Source organism: Mytilus galloprovincialis, chromosome 2, assembly GCF_965363235.1.
Source record: "Mytilus galloprovincialis chromosome 2, xbMytGall1.hap1.1, whole genome shotgun sequence".
Classification (NCBI taxonomy): Eukaryota; Metazoa; Mollusca; class Bivalvia; order Mytilida; family Mytilidae; genus Mytilus; species Mytilus galloprovincialis.
The window spans coordinates 83,649,480-83,674,811 of NC_134839.1; the positions used below are offsets into that span (position 1 = coordinate 83,649,480).

Below are 25,332 nucleotides of genomic sequence, written 5' to 3' on the forward strand. Positions count from 1 at the left end.
AATCATAATTGCATCTATTGTTCTATATTGTTTACAAACAAAAATTTGTGCTACGGTAATTGAAAAGGGGAGCGCTTATCAACGGTTTACAGTTTTATAAGCAGTGTCATAGCCTTTCTGATTTCCCTTGCGTCATGCTGCGTTATTTGGTCCTGCACCATAAGTCGTGGTTCATCGACATTTAATGTTTTGAATAGTTTACATGTTTAAATATTGCCATTTGCATTCAATATTTGCATTTCACTATCAAATAACCCAAAAAATGAAACATATCTCTGTGTTAGCAGTCTATTCATGTACTTTTTTGTTATATATATATAGTAATTTGCTCTCGATCAATGGACTTATAGCATTTCACGTTTCTTACATGCATGTTAGAAGCGAGTTTAAAACATTGTAACTGCTTTTCAAACTGCCCTAAAGCCGATTCGTCAGCTTGGCAGGATTTCTGTTCAAATATTCTTTATATCATTTAAGAACATACTCGGTTTCGCCTTGGACTTAAATCTTCATAAAACATGACCAAGTATTGTCTAACCTATAAATAGAAAAATAGGTTGAAGTTTATGTACCTAGTTTATAAACATAGAATATTCAGCACTATAAATACATACAATGCATATATCATTTTGTTTTGGAAAAGGTTTGCCCAGCTACTAGGAAGTTAATCATTTTAGCAGCAAACAGAGATTGGTTAGAAATTTACTTATATCAACTTCACCTGCATATGGGAAATACATTTTCAAATTATTCGGTATTCCAGAGCTTGCAGCTGCTGAGCAGAAAGTTGATTTACCAGGGTTATGTCAAAGAACGTTTCGTTCTTTTTCTAAAAAGAAGATAATCGGAAGTTACCAAGACCTTGTTGATAAATACTTGGACTGTTAGTATAATAGTCCCAGATAAATATTCATTATCAACATCACAAATAATACATGATGGTTTTGAAGTACAGATTCTATCTTGCTGTAAAACCAGCATGAGGGAATGCCCATACCAAGTCAGGAATATGACATTTGCTTTCCATTCGTTAGATGTGTTTGAGCTTCTGATTTTGGCAATTGATGAAAGATTTTCCGTTTGAAATTTTTGGAGGTCGGTATTCGTGCTATTTTACTTATATGTAAACTATCGCATTTAATTGGCATCGGTCGTCGATTTTTATTTTCCAAACTAGTTTTAGAATCATATTGCCGCCTATCAACCAAACTGGCCGCAGTCCAAAAAAAAAACCTAACTAAGTATCAGAATCATTCTGATATCTTGAAACCTATTTTTTTAAATACTAAATTAATGAGTTTTCCGATTTCTGTAGAGAAAACGTGTGTAATAAATGATTCCTGCTGCTCTAACATTTTTCATGTTTATTAGGAAGTGTTTTCTTGTAATATTGCAAATGCGTGATGACAATGCTCCGGTAGAATATGGAATATCATGGGATTCTGCGACTCCAGCTTTATACACACACTAGAAAGTGATTGTGAAATTGACATACATAAGGTGATATTTAAAAAAGGTAAATGCTTATGTCTCTCAATCAATGCTTTACAAAATACAGCTATTTTTGTCCTTTTTTTTGGAATGGCGCTGTTAGTTGTTCTTTCACTTATAAGTTTTGAATTTCCCCTTGGTATCTTTCACCAATTTGTATTCACTTGACAGGAAATGATAACTCAATTGTAAATTTGGATCAAGAAAATACAATACAAGGACTACTGGTATACCGTTTAATAAATGTTTATTGCTTAACGCCCAGGTTCAAATATTCCTTGCATTTTCCAAACGAAAAAAAAAGCAAACAATTTTAAAATAAGTTAAAATAAGTTAGGTTGATTTGGATGGAGAGCAAAAAATTTGGACTATCGAAATATGAGAAAATTTGGATTAGTGTTTTTTGTTTGCCTTGTAACTGTCACAGAGATATTCACAAAAAAAACTGTTACGAAGGATGTTTTAATACCGTACAGAGTATAGAAATAATCAGACACGAGGCGTTCGAAGGATGTTTACCGTACAGAGTATCATGAGAAATAATCAGACACGAGGCGTACGAAGGATGTTTACCGTACAGAGTATAGAAATAATCAGACACGAGGCGTACGATCGGATGGATGTAATCATATTTTTAAACATAAGCCAAACCTGCAAGTTCAATGACTGAGAAAGACTGCACAATTAAACTATTATACCCTTTAACTTTGTAACAGAATAAAGATTGGCGGTTTGATTGTGAACAATACCAGTTTAAAAGAATATTCAAATTTGGCAGCAAATCTCGATGAAATGTAAAACACATCCAATTTTGAGCCTTTTTCCCTTTTTAAACAAGCACGGTTACTTATGTTTTATTTATAAATCTTTTAAAATAGTAGTTGTCTAATTAAACATTAATTGTATCTGAAAATCACTCAAAAATAACATAAAGTAAAGATATTACAACTCCCCGGCCCGTTATTTCACTTTTCACAGATTACTTTCAAGTTTACTTTAACACATAGGATTGTATGGTGACACGTTTGGTTTGATTTTCAATCTGAACTAGTTAACATAATTCAAATATCATAGGCACCATCACACTAAATAATGCTCAATTGATGCGATAACAAACACATTGATCAGTTGTTAGAAATACGCAAAGTTAATAACGTTAATAGAACAGGACTTTCCTTATGAAGTGTAAAAGAAGTAATAGCAGTACACACTTATGCGTGTTATCTAACCAGATGTCGCACCAATAAGCTTGTTTCCATATCATTTGAGTATCGGCTTGTTGAGTATCATCATAATGTGTAATCAACTAAAAAACTTAACATTGTCATTAAAAATGTAGCATTAAAAACATGACAAACTCGAAGCTCTAGATATGTAGGTACGTCTTCTATTCTTTCATTAAAATGACTATAAAGCTGATATGGATATTCGTCTATAAAACACTAAACAACCATAACACATCATATCTAGTGGTGAACATATAACCAACAACACACAAGATCGTGGTCATACAATTCTACCATATGACAAGCTCTAATTCGCAACACTTTTTGTTGTTTCCCTTTTATCACAGTTCAAATTAAAAAAAGTTCTAATTTAATTGCTAAAATGAGAGGAGGCATTTTGTAATGCTTAGGATGGAATAAGAAAAAACAAATATCAAAGTTACATATTTGTATCGTTTAACCCAACAAGATTTTATACTTTTATTATTTGTTAAATATCTGATCATTTTTCATTATGATAAAAAATCTAATGTTATGAGGTCAGAGGATTGGAAATATCAAACCGAGTGATAACAATAACTGTTGGGTTCGAATACCATGTATCCTTAAAACAGGTTTGAACGAAATTATTGGAATGAAATATATATAAAAAAAGTCAGAGCAATTGAACAATTTAAAACCCTTAAGTAGCAAAATTTTCAATCGTGTAGGTTTTTCATGTAATTTCAAATACATTCGTGTTTTTAAATATTAATCATTACAAAAGGAATGTTTAAATGGGCTTCTATTGATGAACACTCATACATTTTATATGCACACATACACACGTATGTATTTTAACAAGTGTTGTGGCAGACAATGAGAGGCATTTTGCATTTGTTATTCCTTTCCTGGATTACAATAGTCCACGGTAAGTGTTGATAGAGAACGATGTTTTATACGGACAATTATATACGATGATACCGGTTGTGTGTGGTGCGAATAAAATCTTCCATTTTGATAGTTCTGTGTAGAATTTTGTTTCAATTGTTTGAAACTCGAGGGTTTTGTGAAAGATCTGCATGTTTATTGTCGAAAAAAGTAAGATAACAAAATATCAGACTCCAAGGTAAATTCAAAACGCAAGTCCCTTATTAAATGACAAAATCAACAGCTCAAACACATCAAACGAATGGAAAGCAATTGTCATATGACTTGGACTACAGGCATTTCTTTGTGTAGAAAAAGTTGGATTAAACCTGGTTTTATAGCTAGCTACACTACTCAATGGTAGGACGTACAGTAGCATATAATTCAAGTATATTGACAAGACTTTGTGAGCAGAACAAACATGTCAAAAATTGGGGTACACCAGTCACCAGTTACAATCTTATATAATCACTATAAAACAAATAAGTATTTCAACAAAGACAAACACAATGCTATATAGACACTTTAGTGCCGACCACTGTATATGCAATCACACAAGCAAAAATAAAGACAAAAATACAAAATTTATTTCTACGTTTTTTTATAAACAGTTCTTGTCTAAAGACTTCACTCCTTTTTATTTGTATTATCTACTTAACTGTAAAGTGTCCTTCAAGTTAATATCTATATTTTCTGCAAAAATAGATCGTGGCAATAAGTAAAAAGATAAAAAAGAAATAGCAACACAAAAACACACTTGTATATTAAGCAATTTATTTCATAGCATACCAGTTTACAAAGTAGTTATCAAAAGTACCAGGATTATAATTTAGTACGCAAGACGCGCGTTTCGTCTACATAAGACTCATCAGTGACGCTCAAATCGAAATATTTATAATGCTAAACAAGTACAAAGTTGAAGAGCATTGAGGATCCAAAATTCCAAAAAGTTGTGCAAAATACGGGTAAGGTAATCTATCCCTTGTATAAGAAAATCCTTAGTTTTTCGAAAAATTCAAAGTTTTGTAAACAGGAAATTTATAGAAAAAGACCACATACTGGATATTCATGTCAACACCGAATGTTGACTACTTGGCTGGTGATACCCTCGGGGACGAAACGTCCACCAGCAGTGGCATCGACCCAGTGCTTTAAATAGATATCAAAAGTACCAGGATTATAATTTAGTACGCAAGACGCGCGTTTCGTCTACATAAGACTCATCAGTGACACTCTTATCGGAATATTTATAAAGCCAAACAAGTACAAAGTTGAAGAGCATTGAGTATCCAAAATTCAAAAAAGTTGTGCCAAATACGGCTAAGGTAATCTATGCCTGGAATAAGAAAATCCTTAGTTTTTCGAAAAATTCAAGGTTTTTGAAACAGGAAATTTATAAAAATGACCACATGATTGATATTCATGTCAACACCGAAATGTTGACTACTGGGCTGGTGATACCCTCGGGGACAAAAAGTCCACCAGCAGTGGCATCGACCCAGTGGTTTAAATAGTTATCAAAGGTACCAGGATTGTAATTTAGTACGCCAGACGCGCGTTTTGTCTACATAAGACTTATCAGTGACGCTCATATCAAAAGTACAAAAGTCTGGCGTACTAAATTATAATCCTGGTACCTTTGATATCTATTTACACCACTGGGTCGATGCCACTGCTGGTGGACGTTTTGTCCCCGAGGGTACCACTAGCCCAGTAGTCAGCACTTTGGTGTTGACATGAATATCAATTATGTGGTCTTTTTTTTTAAATTAAATTTCCTGTTTATAAAAACTTTGATTTTTTTCGAAAAACTAAGGGTTTTCTTATCCCAGGAATATATTACCTTAGCCGTATTTGGCACAACTTTTTTTAATTTTGGATTCTCAATGCTCTTCAACTTTGTACTTGTTTGGCTTTATAAATATTTTGATATGAGCGTCACTGATGAGTCGTATGAAGACGAAACGCGCGTCTGGCGTACTAAATTATAATCCTGGTACCTTTGATAACTGTTTATCATTCATGTTTGTTTGAGTGAGCTTTTAACAATATCATTTGATAATTTCTTTTTGAACTTTATTAGGGGTTCAGTATTTGTTATTTTGCCTACTATATGAATGTTAATTTAACGATATAACCGCACCAAACAAACAATTTCGTTTGAAAATGACATATAAAATGATGGATAGAGAGGGATATAAAAGAGGGACGATAAGTGTTTCGTTATTACTAATACTGTATTTTGCAGACACCTTTATTGCACTTTTTAGTTTTTATATTAATTTTATATTATTAAGAAACGAAGGTTTCAACTCTCTCAACAATAGATGGCCAGTAAGTTGTGCTCTTATTGTTTTTGGTTGTTAGAGAAATAGGCAATCATCTGTTAACTTTTCTTATAAATGAGGTTAAATGGGCAATAACTCAAAACGCAGAATTAGTTATCGGTTGGACATTTACATTTTACTCCACAATATTATTTGCACCTTAAATAAAGTCAGAAAAATACTATATTTAAAATGAACAACAATCATAGACAAAAGACCTGAAATGTATGTTTTTTTCTCTCGTTTTTAAGCCACAGAACAGCGGAAGACAATATCAAAACCTAGTTTTGAAAGTCCATGGTACGACGTGGCCGCCCAAGTGAATCGTATTCAATCTATACAACATAATCTACAAGACTACCCTGTAAAAGTTGATGTTCAAGTTAAAATAAGACATAACAACACCGATTATATTTTCACTGCTTCGAGATCTTCGCAAAGAGATGACGATTCAAGCATACCTTACGGTGGAGCAGTTTACATTTACAATCAGAATGAAATAATTGTGACTTTTCCTGTGCGTAATAATGAACATTCTGCAGGGGGACTTGCTTATACAGGTAAAAATTTCAGGAACTCAATTTTCGGCTCTCCCTTGACACCATTTGCGAGTATAGTCTTGATGAAACGATGATAGTCCGTCGGAAGGGGACGATAAATGAGTGACCCGTGTTAAGAGAGAGCCATATCTCTTGCACGTTAAAGACACCCATGTAGATTTCGAAAAAGAGCAGGCTAATGCCGCTACAATGCAGCACTCGCACCCGCAAAGTGGAAAGGGATTAATATAAGTTGCAAAACTTGTTTCCCAATCCACTATAAATAAATATGTTTAAACTAAAACTTATAACTTCTTTCAACTAGCTATTTCGTCGTTCAATAATGCAATACGTTTTTATTTCATTCTGAATTGGACCATTGGTGGTAGGGTGCATTCCTCAAATGTTAAGTTTGTTAATTTGAACCCTTATAGGTAAAAAAAATAAAAAATCTGTATGCTCTATTCATATATTTTATGATGCATTACAATACCAAAAATTTGGGAAGGATTGTACTTGATTGTCATTGGATAAAGACACATAATCTTTCGATTAGTTTAATTGAAGTATAGAGCTGGCATGCCAGTGACCACTAGTAGTTTATTGTTAATTCGTGATGACTATTGTCATTTTGCATTGTTTCTTTTTTCCATTTTGTAACCTATTCATACACCACAATCGATACTTTATTTAAAAACTTATTTTTACTGTGCGTATTGCTGTGTTTATTTTTTTCCCCACATTTGCAAAGGGTATTAGGAAGGGTTGAGATCTCATTGCATTTTCGAGCTTGTACCTGGTCAAGTATCTGTAGCCTTTACAGTTTTGTATGGTTTTTGTTTTTAATTTTTGTTCCTTTAGTTTTTCGGAGTTTAGGTTGGTGTCCATTATCGCTGAAGTAGTATGAATTATTGTTTATGGACCAGCTGAAGCCAGCCTCCGGCGATAAATATCTTTACTGTAGATGGGGTGGTTTCTGCTTATTGGTTAGGTTTTGTCTTTTAGGTACATTCCCCGTTTCCATTCCCAATTTTATTTTGAATAGGTAATTGCAGGGTTTCTGCCTACATTTATGATCTTACTCTTTGCATAGAAAAAGATCATTAACATAGATGAATAGAGTAAGACTCAGAGTCGACCAGTATTTGTTTCAACTCTGTACGTCTAACGAAATAACAATCAATTTATTCCTGTCATGTAATGTTGTCATTTTAGTGGTATATCTATTATTGTCATTAAGCGCGCAGTTTGGCTAGCCACAAAATCAGGTTCAACCCCTATTTTGTACTTATAATGTTCTGTACCAAGTCAGGAAAATGGCAGTTGATATCTAATAGTTCGTTTCTATGTATGTTACATTGTCGTTTGCAATTGTTTTGTTGTTTTCGTCTTATAGTTGATGTATTTCCCTCGGTATTAGTTTGTTATCCGGATTTGTTTTTGCTCATTCGGGTTATGACTTCTGAACTGCGGTATACTACTGTTGCTTTATTTAAGTACTTGTACTTTGTTTTTTCTGGATAATTATCTTATTAGCAATCATACCATGTCTCATTGGTTATATTATTTTTTTTTACCTCGAAATTTATATTTTTATATTTCCTTTGATTTCTTCTCGGTTGTAGAAAAGGTTTCGGTGGAATATTAATTCACAGTAACAGCATACGACAATACCATTAAAAGTTGAGTTGAGACGTGACTGTTCTGATGCAGGAAAATTGGTACCGTTAATGTTATTATTAAGGAAACATCTGATCGTCTTCTATCCATACAATATAATTTCCATTTCATTACTCTGAGATCCTTTTATATTTGTATCGGAAAACGATCAAATACAAAAACGAAAAAATTTACTATGTGTTTTTTGTTGAACATTCGATAGGCTCTTATGGAGAATACCAAGGACCAACAAATATAAATTTACGAGGACCATACTTTACGGGAAAGGTAAAGGCAAGAGCATGGCTGTCTTCAGATCTTCCAAAAGCGTCCATCAACATGTCTGTTTACATGGATAGTGAGTACAATATGGGTTTTGAGTATTTACTGTTTATGAAAGTCACATTATGTGGTATGGTCATAAAACATTAATGGCGTATTTACAGGATAACTATTGAAGATAAAAACATAAAGATACATTACAATGTATAAAACACACATACGTATCTACTTTCTCAAGTGGAATATCAATGCAGAAGTTGAACATTGAATTAACGTATTTGTTTTAATACGAACACCATAAAAACCCAGGGGTGATATCAGGTGATCCGGAAGGGCAAACCGATCCTGCTCCACATAATACACTTGTCTAATTGTTAATAAAAGTACAAAACCCTTGATATACATTCTAATTCGATATGTCAGAGTTGGGAAAACGAAAATTGTAATTACGACAATTGGAATCGTCATCTGTGAAACAGATATCCGTCGTCATAACCGTCGTCATCTGTGAAACAGATATCCCCAAAATAGTCATTCAATTCGCGAAATTGACGGTGGGATTATTTCAACTTCATCATTTGAAAACTTTTTGTTTAATAGCTTGCTTTTCAGTAGTGTCCCTCATTCCATCAATGAAATCATGATAGAAAATGCAGACCTTAGAATATTTAAAAACCTGAAAGACATATTAACATATGCACACATGCAGTGCTGAAATGTTGAAACATAGAAATTGATTGATTGATGGTCAGTGTTTACGCTACTTTTAACACTAGTTCGATATTTCGTGGCGGTCTGTTTTTACTTTAAGTGGTGATTTTTTATTATTGCTTTCCATGTTGAGTTACTATGCGTTAGAGATTTTATGTCTTGTAGTATGACCAACATTCTTAATTGATTTATACATTACATTCTATAATTTTCTCATTATTAGAATATGTGAGTTACAAAGAGCTGAATCACAACCTAAGCTTTTATCTTGACATCATGTCTGTACAAGTTAAGTTGAAAGAATGCAGTAAACAAATGTATGAAGGCTATATTGCTGGAGCAGAAGGTAGGCATATATCTAAAGCACTAAATTATATTGAAACCCCTAAAAGAATGTACAAAAAATCAAATATAAAAGTCCGTCATAACTTTTTGTCATATATGGTCGTGGCAACATCTCAAGTTTTATTGTAAGTACAGACAACCCTGAAAACCAAAAGTTTCAAGTCAGGGTTGGACCTAGTGTCAAAGTCAAATGCTTTATCTTTGGTCAGAAAATTTAATCTTTGTTGGATTTTGATGTCCATTGTATTGTGGCATATATAAATTAATGCAAAAGAGAGGATATGGTGTATCAAAATTTCCACGTGCATAAGAAAAAATCAAAAGAGCGGCGCTTTAATAAAGTTATTCATTACACGTCATAGAAAGTTAGTTTACATTGTTACATCTGTGAGAATACCTCAGGTAACAAAAGAGGGGCAAACGATACCTGGGAGACACTCAAACTCATCGATCAAAAATAAACTGACAACGCCATGACTACAAAAGAAGAAAAAACAGGCAAAACAATAGTCCTCAAGTAAACATAGAATAAAAAAGATTAAGCAACACGAACTCCATCAAAAACTTGCGGTTATCTCAGGTGCTCCGGAAGCGTAAGCAGATCCTGCTCCATATGTGGCACCGTCATGCTGCTTATGGTATTTCGAACCCGGTAAATAGTCTAATTCGGTAGGTCACATTCGTGAAAGGGAACGGGATTGTAGTTATTAGAAACATATCTTATATCATCTGAGAAACGGATATTCCCTAATGGTTAACCAACTCGTGATGGCGTCCTTAATATTGTACGAAGGGATGCTTTCAACTTCACTTTCGGAACTCTTGGTTTAATAGCTCCTTGTGAGCAGCAATATATATATATATATTAGATATAAATATAAGATACTATATCTGCCGCAATAGGTGATTTGAATAATGTAGCTGAATGTATCAAATGAAATCCGGTGTTCGTTAAACCATATTGCCGTTGCAGAATTTGACACATTTTATTTCTCAACCGTCAGTTTTAATGCTCTTTAACTTTGCATTCAACTTGGCCTTCCACTTTGACTATCTTGCGTGCTACATTATAGACCTGGTATCTTAAGTTATTATTTCATCCTCTACTCTAAATATCAGCAGAACAATGTTAAATCTGCAAATTTATATTTATATATATATAGGTCAAGTCTGCTACGCAGGTTTGTATTTAATAAAGCTGTTTTAATTAATTGACTATTTTTTCTCTTCTTAACTGTATTGTACAATGATATGTGTGTTTGAGATGCAATGGAAAAGCGTTACTTGTAGTTCGTGAAAATAGTACCATGAGATGGGATTGAGAATGGTATTGTTTTAATGTACTAAAAGTTATCCGTTGTTTCCAGTACTTAAACAATTGTTTGGACGACTTTTCTCAAGGAATGAACCGCCTCGATTGTCCTATGGTAGCGCGCTGGCCTCGAGTGCAGATGAAATCAAAGTCTTACAAATTGGTATTTGCTTCTTTAATCTAAATACGTGACATTAAGGAGTAGCAGCAAAGACTGGTCGGCTCGGATCCAGAATAATGTGACTAGGTAGTGTAATATGTCTTACTGAGAACGGTTGTTTCCTTGTGAAGTATCATGCTATAAATCCGACTCAGTGTATGGAATATACATTCATAAGATATTCAAGAGCTTGAGGCAGCGGTGTCTGAGCAAACCATTTATCAGCAAGAGTTCTGTTAAAGGATTTTTCGTCCTTTTTACAGAAAAGAATCATCGAAAAGTACCTTTTCCTAATGAATAAATAATAAGTGTCTTCATCACAAATAATACAAGACGGTATTGAGTTATAGATTCATAGTTGTTTTACTTCAGTTTCTCCTTTATTTGTCTTCGAGTATTATTTTTGTCGTAAAACTTGTAAAGAGACTAGGGCTTGATGCGTCCTGCCATCGGGATAATTTTTTTACAATTTAACTTTTGACATTTCTTGGTCAGATGGGTCCTGATGTGTAATTTGGCTTCTTATAGTGTTCTTTAAATTTTGTTTGCCATTGTATTTCTTTTTACTATATCAAAAAAGTGTACATATAAACGGTATGTACTATCAACGGCAATTTGATTTCTTGCTGGTGACTTCATTGTCCTATAAACGCACTGGTGATAAAATGTGCGTTTGGGGTACATTAATTCTGTCTTGGCATTTATGATGAGTTATGTCTATATACACCTTTTTTCAATCCAAATCATTGTCACATTAATCTACCGTATATCGGGTTATATTCGCGGTTGTAAAATTTCGCGATTTTCAATGAATAAGGTACTAGTATACGAAATATTTTGGCGGATTCAAAACTTTTATCAATACCTTTGCATGTAAACATCTAAATTGGCGGAATTTATTTTGGTGATTTTGTTCTATCCGCGAAAATAAGCGAAATTTTTCACCCCGCGAAAATAACCCGCTATACGGTATTTGTCTAACCAAATCTATTATTTAGAATCCTCAGAAGGAGATTTTGATGTTAGAGATGGACACAAATACTCGTTTGACGTTTTCATTGAAGGCGATACATTATGAAGTTTTCCTTGTTTTTAATGTAACTGTTTCTATATTATAGGCACAGTTATGGACTCAAGATATCAAGCTGACATTTGGGGACTTATTTTTGGATACGACGATAACAAAGTACGTCTGTGGGGTAAGTAGAAAATAACATATAACTTACATTAATCTTACCTCCTATACATTTCTAGGAATATGATTGGTTAAAAGCGTTCGCGTGGAGATCGTGTATATTCCATTTTAGGTTAGTAGGGAGGCGGGGCTTGTTTCAATATACGGTCGGTTTATGAGTTTGACTGTTCCTCTGGTACTTTTCGCCCCTCTTTTTTAATATTAAAGAGGAGCGGGAGTGAGTCACCCTAAATTTTATAATCTGATATCTCATGTCGAGAGAGTACCATTATCTCCGTAATTAAAAAATTCTGTCAACTCTTTCTTTTTGTTTTTTGCAAAGGTATATATATAATTTATGTTCATATCAAATGTACCCAGTAACAGAAATAAAACAGTCCAAATAGTTCAACTTTGATACCGACTGACTCCATTTCATTGGATTAACTGTTTATACATTATCGCCGTCCTTAAAACACAAAAATCATTCAATGTAATTTTTTGCCTTTTTTAAATTTTGGAGATAATTTCTAAATTTTAAGGCAAGTATGATATGGTAGCATTGTTGTAATAAAACAAAAGTAAATTTCACCATTGAAACTAAATCATTTATATCCTCTGAAAACAATATCTCTATATACCAGAACGCTACTTGCGTGAATATTTTATTTGAAAATTAATTGTGATAAAAGAAATGTAATGAAACACGTAATCATATAGAATAATGCTCTTATCGCTGAAATGATGTTTCGTTGCCAAATACTCGCTTTTACAAATTTGCTATGTGAGGAACATCTGCGAAAAAGAGGATAAAACAAATTTTCCAACCGAAGAATGTGGCAAATCCATATTTCTGGAACGATCGATTTATATTTCCGGGAGATCCAGCTCCATCAAATCTAATTAGTTCGCTCGGAACACTTATTTAGGTAGCAATACATTACATAGTTAGGAGCGTGTTTTTGCACTTTGATCCCGCTGTTTGTTTTCATTTATTGAAGTTATTGTGCAACGAAATTCTGTTCTAATTCGAATAGCTGAAAAATATTATAGCCGTGAAAGTAAAGTGGGTTTAAATGGACATCATTTTGTTTCTGTTAAACAGTCAGTATTTTTACATCCGTAGCGGATTATTTGATGCTCGAAATTTACAATATGATTTTTTAAGAAAAGTGAGATGAAATGCAAACCCATGCTGCAGTATTTTGCATCCGATTAATGCTGATTGTTGCCAATGATTACACAAAAAAGAATAAGTAGTGTTCACTTATTTAACTTTTAAATATCATACCTAAGGAAGATGTGTACATACATGTCAGAAAGCAAGGGAAAGAGGGTGGTTAAAAAATGTGCATGCTAATTTCAAGGTTTTTTTTCCTCACAACTGCGTATTGCTACTTTGTGGTATGTAGAACAGAATTGCTCATTTTAAAACAAATCATACAACAATCTACTAATATTTCTATTCTTGTTCAAATTATGAGAAGAAACATTATTCAGGATGGCAATATATATAAATGTTGTTAATATGGTCATGAGCAACCACGTAAATATATTTTGACACAAAGACTTGTTTTATATATGTAAGGTACATGTACTCCTTGTCTGGATAGTAAAATATTGGACGGATAAATCATTGATAACATGGTAAGACAAACATATAAGTGTTAAGCATGTGGTGTGAAAAAAGAGAAATATTCGTGCAAACGATTAAAAATCAATTCCAAAATATTCTACTCAAACATCTGTCTTTTATAGTCCAAACAATAATTTGAAATTTGGCTGTAACTGCACATTTTTATGTTTTAATGATACAGAGTAACATTGAGGCTACTTTCTTCATGTATTTTGTCTGATAATTGTTCATCTTTAGTTTACTTTGTACTTAGTATTTGGTATTTTAGAATAATTCTTGAGTTTTGTAAGAATAGAAATTGGCGTCGTGTGATCAAATATTTTGTTTTTGAACAAAACAACGAGATAACCCCTTTTTATTTACATTTGCATATACTAATGCATTACTTACGATCATGTATTTAACATAAAAAGGACTTCAATCAGGCCAGTGTTTTTCTCGTTTGAATTATTTCAGGTTTTTTCATGGTGGCGCATGTAAGGTATGATAATAGTTGATGACCGTACGCTGACCTTTAGGTGATTACATCATCGCCATAGGGTCTCTACCGTATAGTGTTACCTAGCAATCACAAAACATCCCATTATTAAAGTCATATGAAACCTCAAATTAAAAAAAATGATGCATATGGTTTTTTTTATAACAAAATGAATAGTTGTCATTATTTAACTTATGTACACATACTTTTTCTGAAGAAAAATTCTTTTATTTGTTCACATTTTGAAGAAGTTACTTTTTTTTTAATTGCTTGCTTCCAGGAAGAAATTCGCCGACATATTTTCCGTATTCAAAGTGACCTTCCGGTGATTGCAATACGCATGGATCTGACACTGAAATTAACTTTTATCTGATTGTACATGTAATACACGTGCTCAATATTCATGCTTTTTTGTTGATTGTTTACTTTAAGGTTACAATCGGTAAACTACGGCTTCAAAGAACGACAATTAATGAGCTGCCATATTTTCCATTCATAACAGACAGAGAGAGAGAGAAAATGGACAATTATACGATATTTTTACATAAAAAATGATAAAATCGTGCACAGAAGACTAAGATTATGATATATACATGCATTGGTTCAAGAATTGGAAAAACATTGTTTTTTACCAGTTACTCGTTTCATATGACTTTAATTCAATTCATTTATAACACTTTTTTTTACTTTCAGATTTAAGAGGACAATTATTTATAAACAGCGCCGTTTTCATAAGCTTGACATAACTTTAAAATGAAATTTAGAATGATATACCAAAGTATTTACATCAACCATCAGTATTATTTATTTTAAAGTCCACCAACATGGTATCTTCGGAGCAGCAGATGGATGGGGCCTAGCCGTAAATTGTAAAGGAGGTGACGTCACGATTCTTGGATGGGAAACAGATAAAACTAATGTAATGTTTCAGACAAATTTCACTGTTACCAAGAATAATGTACCGGTACCATCGATTAAATTTCCGAGGAAATATGATTTTTCAAATTATCTGATAACTGTACAGGTAAGATATTTAGGCATGTTGGGCAAATAAATATATCATGTGTAAAAAGGTAAACATTATCGTATGTCAATGAACTGAAAACTTTGGTATTATCTATAGCAGTGTGACAAAAATGCTTTTACATCACCGTCCTGCCTTCAGAGACTTTCATTGTATCGATAACCTTGATTAAGGGTGCCACACACAGAGCATGATATGTATACCTTTCTAGAGCAAATGTGATCACACCCAGTTTTTGATGGGGTTCGTGCTGCTTAGTCTTAATTTTCTTTGTTGTGTTTTAGTACTGTTGTTTGTTGGTTTGTCATGTTTTAGCCATTGCGTGGTATCTGTTGACTCTGTTCCGGTATTGACCATGCATATCATTTGAACATTTTATTAATATAAACATCTGGTTATATCATTGGCCGTGTTAAAAAGAAATGCATTTTATTATCGTCCTTTTTTTTGTTAACCTTTTTCACATCAACATTTGAGACTGAGTGGTCAAAGTATTTCACCCCCTGCATTCTATGCTGTGACGTCAAAAGCGATGTTGTGAGTTCGAACATATCACTCGGCTGGTGCATTCGACTCCATCCTTAATTGACTAGGATTTCAAGCTTTCATACTGAAGGTCAATTGTTCTCTCTATGCACTCCTGTGTCCTCCATAATTAAAAATTGGTCAATACGAAATAGACAATAGTGTTGAAAGTGATATCAAACATCAATAAATCAACAATCAAACACGTTGACATCGATTTTTAACAAATTAAATCTCTACAACATCCTTTCAACATGTATTACTGCTCCTGTACCAATTTGAAATGTTTTACATGTCCGAGCGCGATAATGAATATATTTGACCAACATTGTATCAACTTTTTTCACACTAATATACTAAATTACATCAGCTTCATTGTCGATATCCATGCTGATAGTTATCAAAGGTACCAGGATTATAATTTAATACGCTAGACGCGCGTATCGTCTACATAAGACTCATATGTGACGCTCAGATCGAAATAGTTGTAAAGCCAAACAAGTACAAAGTTGAAGAGCATTGAGGACCAAAAAATCCAAAAAGTTATACCAAATACGACCAAGGTAATCTATTCCTGAGATCAGAAAATCCTTTGTTTTTCGAAAAAAATAAAGTTTTGACAACAGGAAAGTTATTAAAATGTCCATATAATTGATATTGATGTCACCAATGAAGTGCTGACTAATGGGCTGGTGATACCCTCGGGGACGAAACGTCCACCAGCAGTGGCATCGACCCAGTGGTGTAAATAGTTATCAAAGGTACAAGGATTATAATTTAGTACGCCAGATGCGCGTTTCGTCTACATAAGACCCATCAGTGACGCTCATATCAAAACATTTATAAAGCCAAACAAGTACAAAGTTGAAGAAATACGACTAAGATAATCTATTCCTGGAATAAGAAAATCCCCTGTGTTTTTCGAAAAAAATTAAGTTTTGACAACAGAAAATTTATTAAAATGACCATATAATTGATATTCATGTCAACACCGAAGTGCTGACTACTGGGCTGGTGATACCCTCGGGTCCGAAATGTCTACCAGCAGTGGTATCGACCCTTTATTGTTAACACCATTTCCATTGCCAACATTATGATGTTACAGAGACAGTAACTTAACGTCACTCCCCTTCGAAATTTTTTAAATAGGGCATATGCCAGTGAGGATTCTTGTTCTTTTTATTTGAAAAATCTCAAAAATAGATTCAGACGAAAAGTGTTGATAGGATTTTATTTACATTTATTAGCATTATTAGGTTGATGCCATGGGCGGATCCAGGGGGACCTGAGGGGCCCGGCCCCCCCCCCTTTTGTGGGAAAAAATTGGTTGATTTTATAGGGAATCATTGAAGCATGACTGGAGCGGGCCCCCCTTAGGTCAGTCAGCGCCCCCCCCCTAAGGAAATGTTCTGGATCCGCCACTGGATGTAAGTACTGATGAACTGCTAATTCACGAGGGTATTATCCGATTAGACGTCGGTGCTTCGATGCTAACATTTATTTATTCTTAAATTATTTCAAAATAGGCGGAATCAATTTTCGCCAATAACGGATTTGAGAAGGTACCAATTGCGCGACTTTCTGTTGGAAAATTAAGAAATAATTAGATTCCAACTCCCTCAGGCAAAGTTCAACTTTAGATTAACTTAGTTATTATTTCTGTCGCTTTTTGTCATTTAGTCCCAAACGTTTCTACACGTATTTATATCTCTGGCTTTCAGATGTTATATTGGAATGTTATCCCAGAAAAGAACATCTGACGTAATAGTTATTCAAAGTGTTTATTTTCACTTTATCAATGTTGTTATTTAAGTTTTACTACACTTTAAACGATTTATACGATTGAGAGATATCAAAAGTTATTTTTTCTAATTATGTACTATGTGGAGAGTTGTAACACCGGCAATCAAACCACATCCTCTTATTTTTATAATATTACTTTTAGCCCTGTATAAATAAACTCATCATAGATACCAGGATTACATTTTGGATACCGCTAGACGTGTGTTTCGTCAACAAAAGACTCATCAGTGACGCTCGAATCCGAAGTGGTCAAAAAGGCAAAATAAAGTACGAAGCTTGAGAGCATTAAGGACCAAAATTCCAAAACGTTTTTGCCAAATTCAGCTAAGGTAAAAAGTAAAAACACATAAATTTTCTGAGGAAAATTCAAAACGGAAAGTCCCTAATCAAATGGCAAAATCAAGTGATAAAACACATCAAACGAATTGACAAATTTTCCTGAGGCGGAAAAGCCTTAGTATTTCAAAAATGAAAAAGTTTTGTAAACAGTTAATTTATAAATATGACCATAACAATGATAATTCATGTCAGCACAGAAGTGCGGACTACTGGGTTGGCGATACCCTCGGGGAATTAAAACTCCACCAGCAATGGCATCGACCAAGTGGTTGTAAATAAACCCATCAGAGATACCAGGATAAATTTTGTATTTACGCCAGACGCGCGTTTCGTCTACAAAAGGAAACATCAGTGACGCTCGAATCCACAAAAGGTAAAAAGGCCAAATAAAGATCGAAGTTGAAGAGCATTGATGACCAAAATTCCTAAAAGTTTTGCTAAATACAGCTAAGGTAATCTATTCCTGAGGTAGAAAAGCCTTAGTATTTCAAAAATTTAAAAGTTTAGTAAACAGTTAATTTATAAATATGACGATATCAATGATAATTCATGTTAGCACAGTGCCGACTACTGGGCTTGTGATACCCTCGGAGAATTAAAACTCCACCAGCAGATTATCCGATGGAATCGTCACATAATTAGACGTTTATAAATATAAAATATAAAATATAAAATGTCTAAATATTAGTCAACGATCGTTCATATATACGAGGGCGCTGAATGGTTACGAGTAACGATGCCTGTTCACAATACACAAATTATATAAACGTCTAAAAGGTTTACAAAACAATAATAATTTTAAAACAATCTTTATAGTTATACAATTAAAACCCGAACAACGCTTCTTAAATTTTAAAATATAAAAAATAATGTAGGTAAAATCAATGTGCATAACTGTAAGGATTGTTATGGTTAAATCAGAATAATTGATATAATAAATTTTACATCATAATAATCATACTGATGAAGGATAAATACTACCCACACTTATATCTAATATTATATATAATATACAATTTTATTAGTAGGACAATATTTTTATTAAAGGTTAAAATTCCCGACGGCGACGGAAATAATGCAAATATGATATTTAACGCAGTTGGTTCGTCAGTGGCAACTGGCTCAGCAAGATTTGGTGGCCTCGTTTTTGTTTATACCACTAGAGATATATTATTTTGGAAACCAAAATCTTCATTAGGTCATATGGTTTACATTGGTGGAGTTTGGGGTTCAGGACTCAGCAGTCAACACAGTGATACTGTTCAAGTGTTGATATCTGTTATTTATTTATCAGGTAATATCTTTTGTTTCTTTATAAGGAATAATTCTTCCAATCCAGTTTTATATATTCTTATTGTTTTAGTTTTGATGAAGGCTTTTATATCACTTCTTTTTAAATATAAAAAGAAAAAAGATTACAACCGAAATAAGCTTGGATTGGAAATTTAAAAAAAACTGCAATACTCGTAGCAGCAGCTCTTGCTTTATTTTTAAAAAAGTTTTTTTAATGAAACAGTGTGAAACTAAAAAGCTTAACTTTTTCATAATTTCATAATGCATGCAATAAATGATAATATAAAGTCATGTCATCTTGCAGATCAGAACTAAAGTTTTTCTTGGCACGTGACCTTCCAAAATTTGTCACTCAGTCATACAATAAAATAATAAAAAGATAATCCAATGAGGGTTACATCGAGTTGTTTCACATCAATATCATGCAAATATCAAGTTAAAAGGCAAAACAGTTCAAATGGAACTTTGCCATTAAAGTGCGAGGTTTGGCATGCCACAAAACCAGGTTCAACCCACCACTTTTATTCCCCTTTAAAAGTGTCCTGTACCAAGTCAGGAAGATGGCCATTGTTATATTATTGTTCGTTTCTGTGTGTGTTGCATTTTAACGTTGAGTCGTTTGTGTTTTCTCTTATTTTTGAGATATTGAGATCAGACGTGGCACGGTACTTGTCTATCCCAAATTCATGTATTTGGTTTTCATGTTATATTTGTTATTCTCGTGGTGTTTTGTCTGATGCTTGGTCCGTTTTTGTGTGTGTTACGTTTCGGTGTTCTCCTCTTATATTTAATGCGTTTCCCTCGGTTTTAGTTTGTTACCCCGATTTTGTTTTTTGTCCCTGGATTTATGAGTTTTGAACAGCGGTATACTACTGTTGCCTTTATTGATTGTTTATGAAAATAAATGTGAAAAAAGATAACCCAATCTAATAAATCTGGAATCTGCCTTTCATATGATTGTACAACACATTATGTATTTAATTTTTGTACACTGTACTGACTTTTTCATCACAGTAAAATCTGTATTCATGTTTTTTAAGGAACACATTTTGTTGGTTAGTTGAAAACGTATCAACATGAATATCAAAAAACCTGTTGATAAACTTTATAGCCAAAACATTCATTGATGTTGCCCTGTGTTCTGTTAACACATTAGCCGTAGGACATTTAACATAGAATTATCATCATGTATTTTCTTCAGATCATTGTTTTTCCAACAACGTGACAGTTACAGAGTGTATCCCAGAACTTACTGATCTTTTATTTGTCATTGACACATCTCAAAGTAACAGCAACAACATAAATCAATCAAAAGATTTTGTTTACAACCTAGTGAACAAGTTATCAATTGGAATCAACGATTTTCAAGTTGCAGTTATAACTTTCAGTTCGATTCCAACGATAGAGTTTGATTTTAATGATTTTGAAAACGACAAGTCTTCTATTTTATTATCCATCCAGACGATAAAGGCCGGCAATAGAAGTACAAATATAGTCAAAGCTCTAAATATGGCTGAAGCGGTAAGATTGTTTTTAATAATTTAAAATGTTTGAAGGAATCATAACTATTTAACGATCAGGCATTTCATATAATATTCGTATTATAATCAAGGTTATAAAACATAATGCATGCCAGGTCTAGAAATTAGCTACTAAATTGAGCTTACGAGCCTATGCATATAATCTTTAGGTAAGAAGTGATCGACTTATAGGTATTCGACGCAGCTTTTTTCTTCATGTATTGGTGGTTGAGATACGAGACGAATTCATTTGATTAACATAGAAGTAACAAACTTTTTTTTTATAATATTTGTTCTTGTTCTTAAAAGCGTTATTATCAAACACGAACAGTCTCATTATCTTATATTTTCAGTAAAACTTTCCGAAGATGTTTTATAGTTATGGATTTGGATTGAAATCTGAATTGCGTCTATTTGTCTTTCATCAAATTAATTGCTTTTATATATGGTAATACAAATTCCTGTGATGTCTTGGTTTCTTCTGGTTTAATAGTCAAAACTATATTCTCTGCTGATATATGATAATACCTATATATAGATGGTTAATGTTTGTTATTGTCTTATATATAGAAGAAGTGTCAGTTTCCGCCTGAATGTGTTTCACTTACTGGGCCATTTCATGAATTTGTTACGAAAAAGCTACTGGAATTTTGATATTGATGGATATTTGATTTAGGCGAGTGTAATATTTGAAAAAGACGTCTAGTTAAAGACTCACAAAAATGTACAGTGCAGTTTTTGTAAAATTGACGTTTATTTCAGAAATTACTTGAAAATTGTAGAATTACGACATGTTTTTCAAGCAAAGGAAACTAGTTGTATCACTTCTTTTGGGCAGATTAATTAAGTGAATTAGATTCTTAAAATATTGAAAAACAATATTTACAACTGTAAGTCCGCATGCATTTGCATTCTTTCTAAATATTTGATATTTTATACGAAAATTTTCAAAATCCTGACCTTTTCGGATCTACAATTTAATTTTTATGAAATGTTTTTGCATTCTGCCGTTTAGAACACACCAAATTACTCGTCAGTTATCATTTTTACATTCAAGACCAAGACTTTATCTCAAGGTATATTGCATTGTGTGTACGGCTATTTGTCCTTTTGTCGTTTTCCTATTTTAAGATATATAGAGGTTATAACTATCAACTACTAGTACATCATTTCTGTTGGCTTCTTTGTTGGGTGAATTCTTATGTTAGTTGTGTAATATTATGTTTGTGATGTTTTGTCCAAATTATTGTCACATAAACCTTTTATGTTTTTTTGAGTTGGTACTCATTTTTCTCCTCAATGTAAAGAACCTATATACAGATGTCATAAAAGTGGGATGTTAAGCTAGCTATAAAAGTTGTTTTCTCCTCATTTTCTTCGGAAAATGCCTATGCTAAGTCGGGAATATGGTAGTTGTCTTTCACTTATTCTGTTTATTGCTATTGTTTGATTCTGTCAGTTTTCAGTTTTTATTCCTGTTTTGGGTAACGTCATATTTATGGTTCTTCAGTTATCATGTCCCTTTATAACTTTATATTATTTGCAAGCGGGGGCATCATCTGTGTCCTATGGACACATACCCGATTAATTTGAAAATGACACCTGGACACGAAACTTCTTGGAGTTCGTTGCTTTTGTTATACCAGTACTTTTTTTTATTATTAGCCTGTTTAGTTTGAATATTCCTTTGTGATCGCCTCTCTAAAATACAATATCACAAAACTCGTTTAACCCAAATTACAATAGCAATTTAATTGGTAGAAATTTGAGAAACCACTAAATTTATTGAATCTACCGCGGCAGCACGGAATCATGAGTGGTGAGAATTCAAAAGTCTTAATCTTTCTTGCTTTTCGTATGTCGATAAATTTTGAAAAGAAAAAATGTGAGCAAATCCTTATAAAGTGAAAAGACTGCAAAATATTTCAGAAGGATCTAACGCTTAATCACAACAGTTCATCAGTTTTGATTTCTGTTTTTAATTTGACAGTTTGTTATAATAAAAAAAAAGACTAGCATATAACGTTTGGCAGAAACAGATACGTTGACCTTACCCAAAAAGTAAAATCACAAAAATACTGAACTCAGAGGAAAATCTAATCGGAAAGTCCATAATCACATGACAAAATCAAATGACAAAACACATAAAAAACAATGGACAAGAACTGTCATATTCCTGACTTGGTACAGGTATTTTCAAATGTAGAAAATGGTGGATTACTGACTACAGCATTTATCAATTGTCGGTCTCAAATTTTAGATATCTTGAGTAGATATCTAGGATAATCAACATTGTAATTGAATCTATATTTCAAATAAGCTTAAAATTTTTTCGCTCGCTTTGAGAGTTTTTAAGTTTTATCACGAAAGGCTTCGAATGTTTCGTACATTTTTACTGAACCGTTCACGCTTAAAATAAAAGTAAATACAATCCAGTAGCAAAATTTATTATAAAAAATATACAAATTCTTCCTCATAAACTTTTCCAAATATTGAAGGTTTTACGGAACTGTTCCATGGGAGCGAGAGGAAATGGTATTATGCAGTTTGTTGTGTTACTAACTGATGGACTTTTCTCTGATCGGAACCAGAACTTGATAAATAAGGCAGGAGCAGATTTCCAGAATAACGGGGGACGAATCTTAAGTGTTGGGATAGGCGATTCAATAAGTCACACTAATTTGCTAAAAATGTCCGGCAGGGCTGACTATGTTTTTCATTTTCCAGACGTCGAGGAAATTTACAACAGCATCATTAAAGAAAGTCTACATTCAAGCTGTACAAGTAAGATAATAAATTGTCAATATTATTATAATAAAAACTCATTTTGGACTCACATGAGCCAGTGGTTTGTAAAAGACGTCGTGAGGTATGGACGTTTGATTAACCTTGATATTGAAAGAGTATACCACGAAGATTTAAAACACACACAAAATCATAGATTTGGACTAAAATCTTTCCAAAAAAGAAAAAGAGTATGCATTAAAATTAGTTGTGTTGGTAAACAAGTCTTCAGTCAGCCAATAAAAGACACGTCTAAACTAATGTCTCAAAATATAAATCTTTTTGTGATATATTTCGAAGCGAGAACCAAATATATAAAAAGGACCTTAATGCCTTATCCATCTTTTTCTTGAAATGAAATGTCCTGAACTAAGTCAGAAATATGGCAATTGTTATCAAAAAGTCCGTTTCTATGTATGTTGGCGTTTGATTTTTGTTGTAGTTCAGTCTTTCCGTTTTCCCCCTTAAAGTTGATGTGTTTCCATCAGTTTTAGTTTGTAGCCCGGATTTGATTTCGTTTAATCAATTTATGACTTTTGAACAGAGGTATACTACTGTTGCCTTTATTTGGCTCGATAATATGGAGGTTTTTTTCCTCATAAAGACAACTTTACATAATAAAATTTGAAAAGACAGAAGAAATAGAAAGTTTTGAAATAAAGCATTGCTATCACAAACACAATAAAATGTTTGCTGATAGTTTCGACAGATATACAACGAATAGTTCTACGTTTAGCTTTATCTTGTTCTCATGGTTCTCTTGCCCTGGGAAACCTCGAGAGTAAAAATAAACAAGATATTTTATAAAAGATTATGTAATGTACCTAATTATCTATTTACCTCAGGTACTTGAATATATTTTTCGTGTGTTCACATTTTCCGAACAAATATTTAGAGTTTTTTACGATACGAAATTTTCATCTCATTGCCGTCATAACTCAATATATAAGTATTCATTCATGTTAAAGTCTATTTTTCAGATTGTGTAATGAAGTCAGAAACTGACATTATCATTATGATGGATACACGAAAAGATCAGTCGTTTGACAACTACCGGTCACGCCAAATAGCGGTAGAACAGCTAATTACAAAGACGGTTGCTGTTAATCCGGATGTTCTCCTTGGAATGAATGTGTTCTCTGATGAACCCGATATTTTGTTCAACCTATCCCTGTCCAAAAATAAACATGATCTGATAGCAAAAATGTATCAAGTCAACAAAGATAGAATATTCAGCACTATAAACCCATCTCATGCATTGCAGTATTTTTTAGAAAAAGGATTTGATGTACGCCCAGCTTCAAGAAAGATGATCATTTTAGTAGCAAACGGAGAATGGGAAGATGTTTATGATATAAAAATGAAAGTACAGTATTTAAGTAATTTCAACATTGAAGTGTTTGGATTACTTTCTGGGACGGATTTACATTTTGACAGTTTTTATGAAATTCTAGAAAATTCAAATAATCTCTTTTACATTTCAGATGAAGACTTTTCCGTTTTAGATGTATTCGCATCTTTAACAATTAAAATTAAGTGTAATGCAACGCAGTTAAAGAACAATGGATAATAAAATAGGTTTTTTTATCACATGGTGCAAAGGACTTATATATGTATGTGAACTACAAATGCAGCATAAACGGTTACAATAACGTTTCGTCCTTTTTCTAAAGCAAAAGTTCATCGGAAGGTACCAAGACCTTGTTGGTAAATATTCCGTATCAACTTCACAAATAATACATGATGGTCTTGATGTATATATTCTGCTTACTGATGTTTATCATCTTAATTATAA

General features: G+C 33.0%; 1 protein-coding gene across 2 annotated transcripts; it reads left to right on the forward strand.

The window, feature by feature from the left end:
• Window positions 1-3,487: 3,487 nt before the first annotated feature.
• On the forward strand, window positions 3,488-25,332 carry LOC143064630 (uncharacterized). Of its 2 annotated transcripts, XM_076237579.1 has the most exons (10): window positions 3,488-3,627; window positions 6,205-6,513; window positions 8,375-8,509; window positions 9,368-9,490; window positions 12,080-12,160; window positions 15,065-15,273; window positions 18,988-19,234; window positions 20,435-20,754; window positions 23,252-23,537; window positions 24,518-25,332. In XM_076237579.1, exons 1-10 carry the CDS (start codon window positions 3,576-3,578, stop codon window positions 25,105-25,107), a joined length of 2,352 nt encoding a protein of 783 aa, XP_076093694.1. In that variant the 5' UTR covers window positions 3,488-3,575; the 3' UTR covers window positions 25,108-25,332. The 2 variants fall into 2 exon arrangements, with proteins under 2 accessions (XP_076093694.1, XP_076093695.1); XM_076237580.1 differs by lacking the exons at window positions 15,065-15,273; window positions 18,988-19,234; window positions 20,435-20,754; window positions 23,252-23,537; window positions 24,518-25,332 and adding an exon at window positions 14,943-15,058.

Excerpts from the sequence above, each read along its gene's own strand:
- LOC143064630 (XM_076237579.1), top strand. The coding sequence starts at position 3,576 with ATGAGAGGCATTTTGCATTTGTTATTCCTTTCCTGGATTACAATAGTC. Across the intron at positions 9,491-12,079 it reads CTATATTGCTGGAGCAGAAG|GCACAGTTATGGACTCAAGA; the intron begins GTAGGCATATAT and ends TCTATATTATAG. Across the intron at positions 12,161-15,064 it reads TAACAAAGTACGTCTGTGGG|TCCACCAACATGGTATCTTC; the intron begins GTAAGTAGAAAA and ends TTTATTTTAAAG.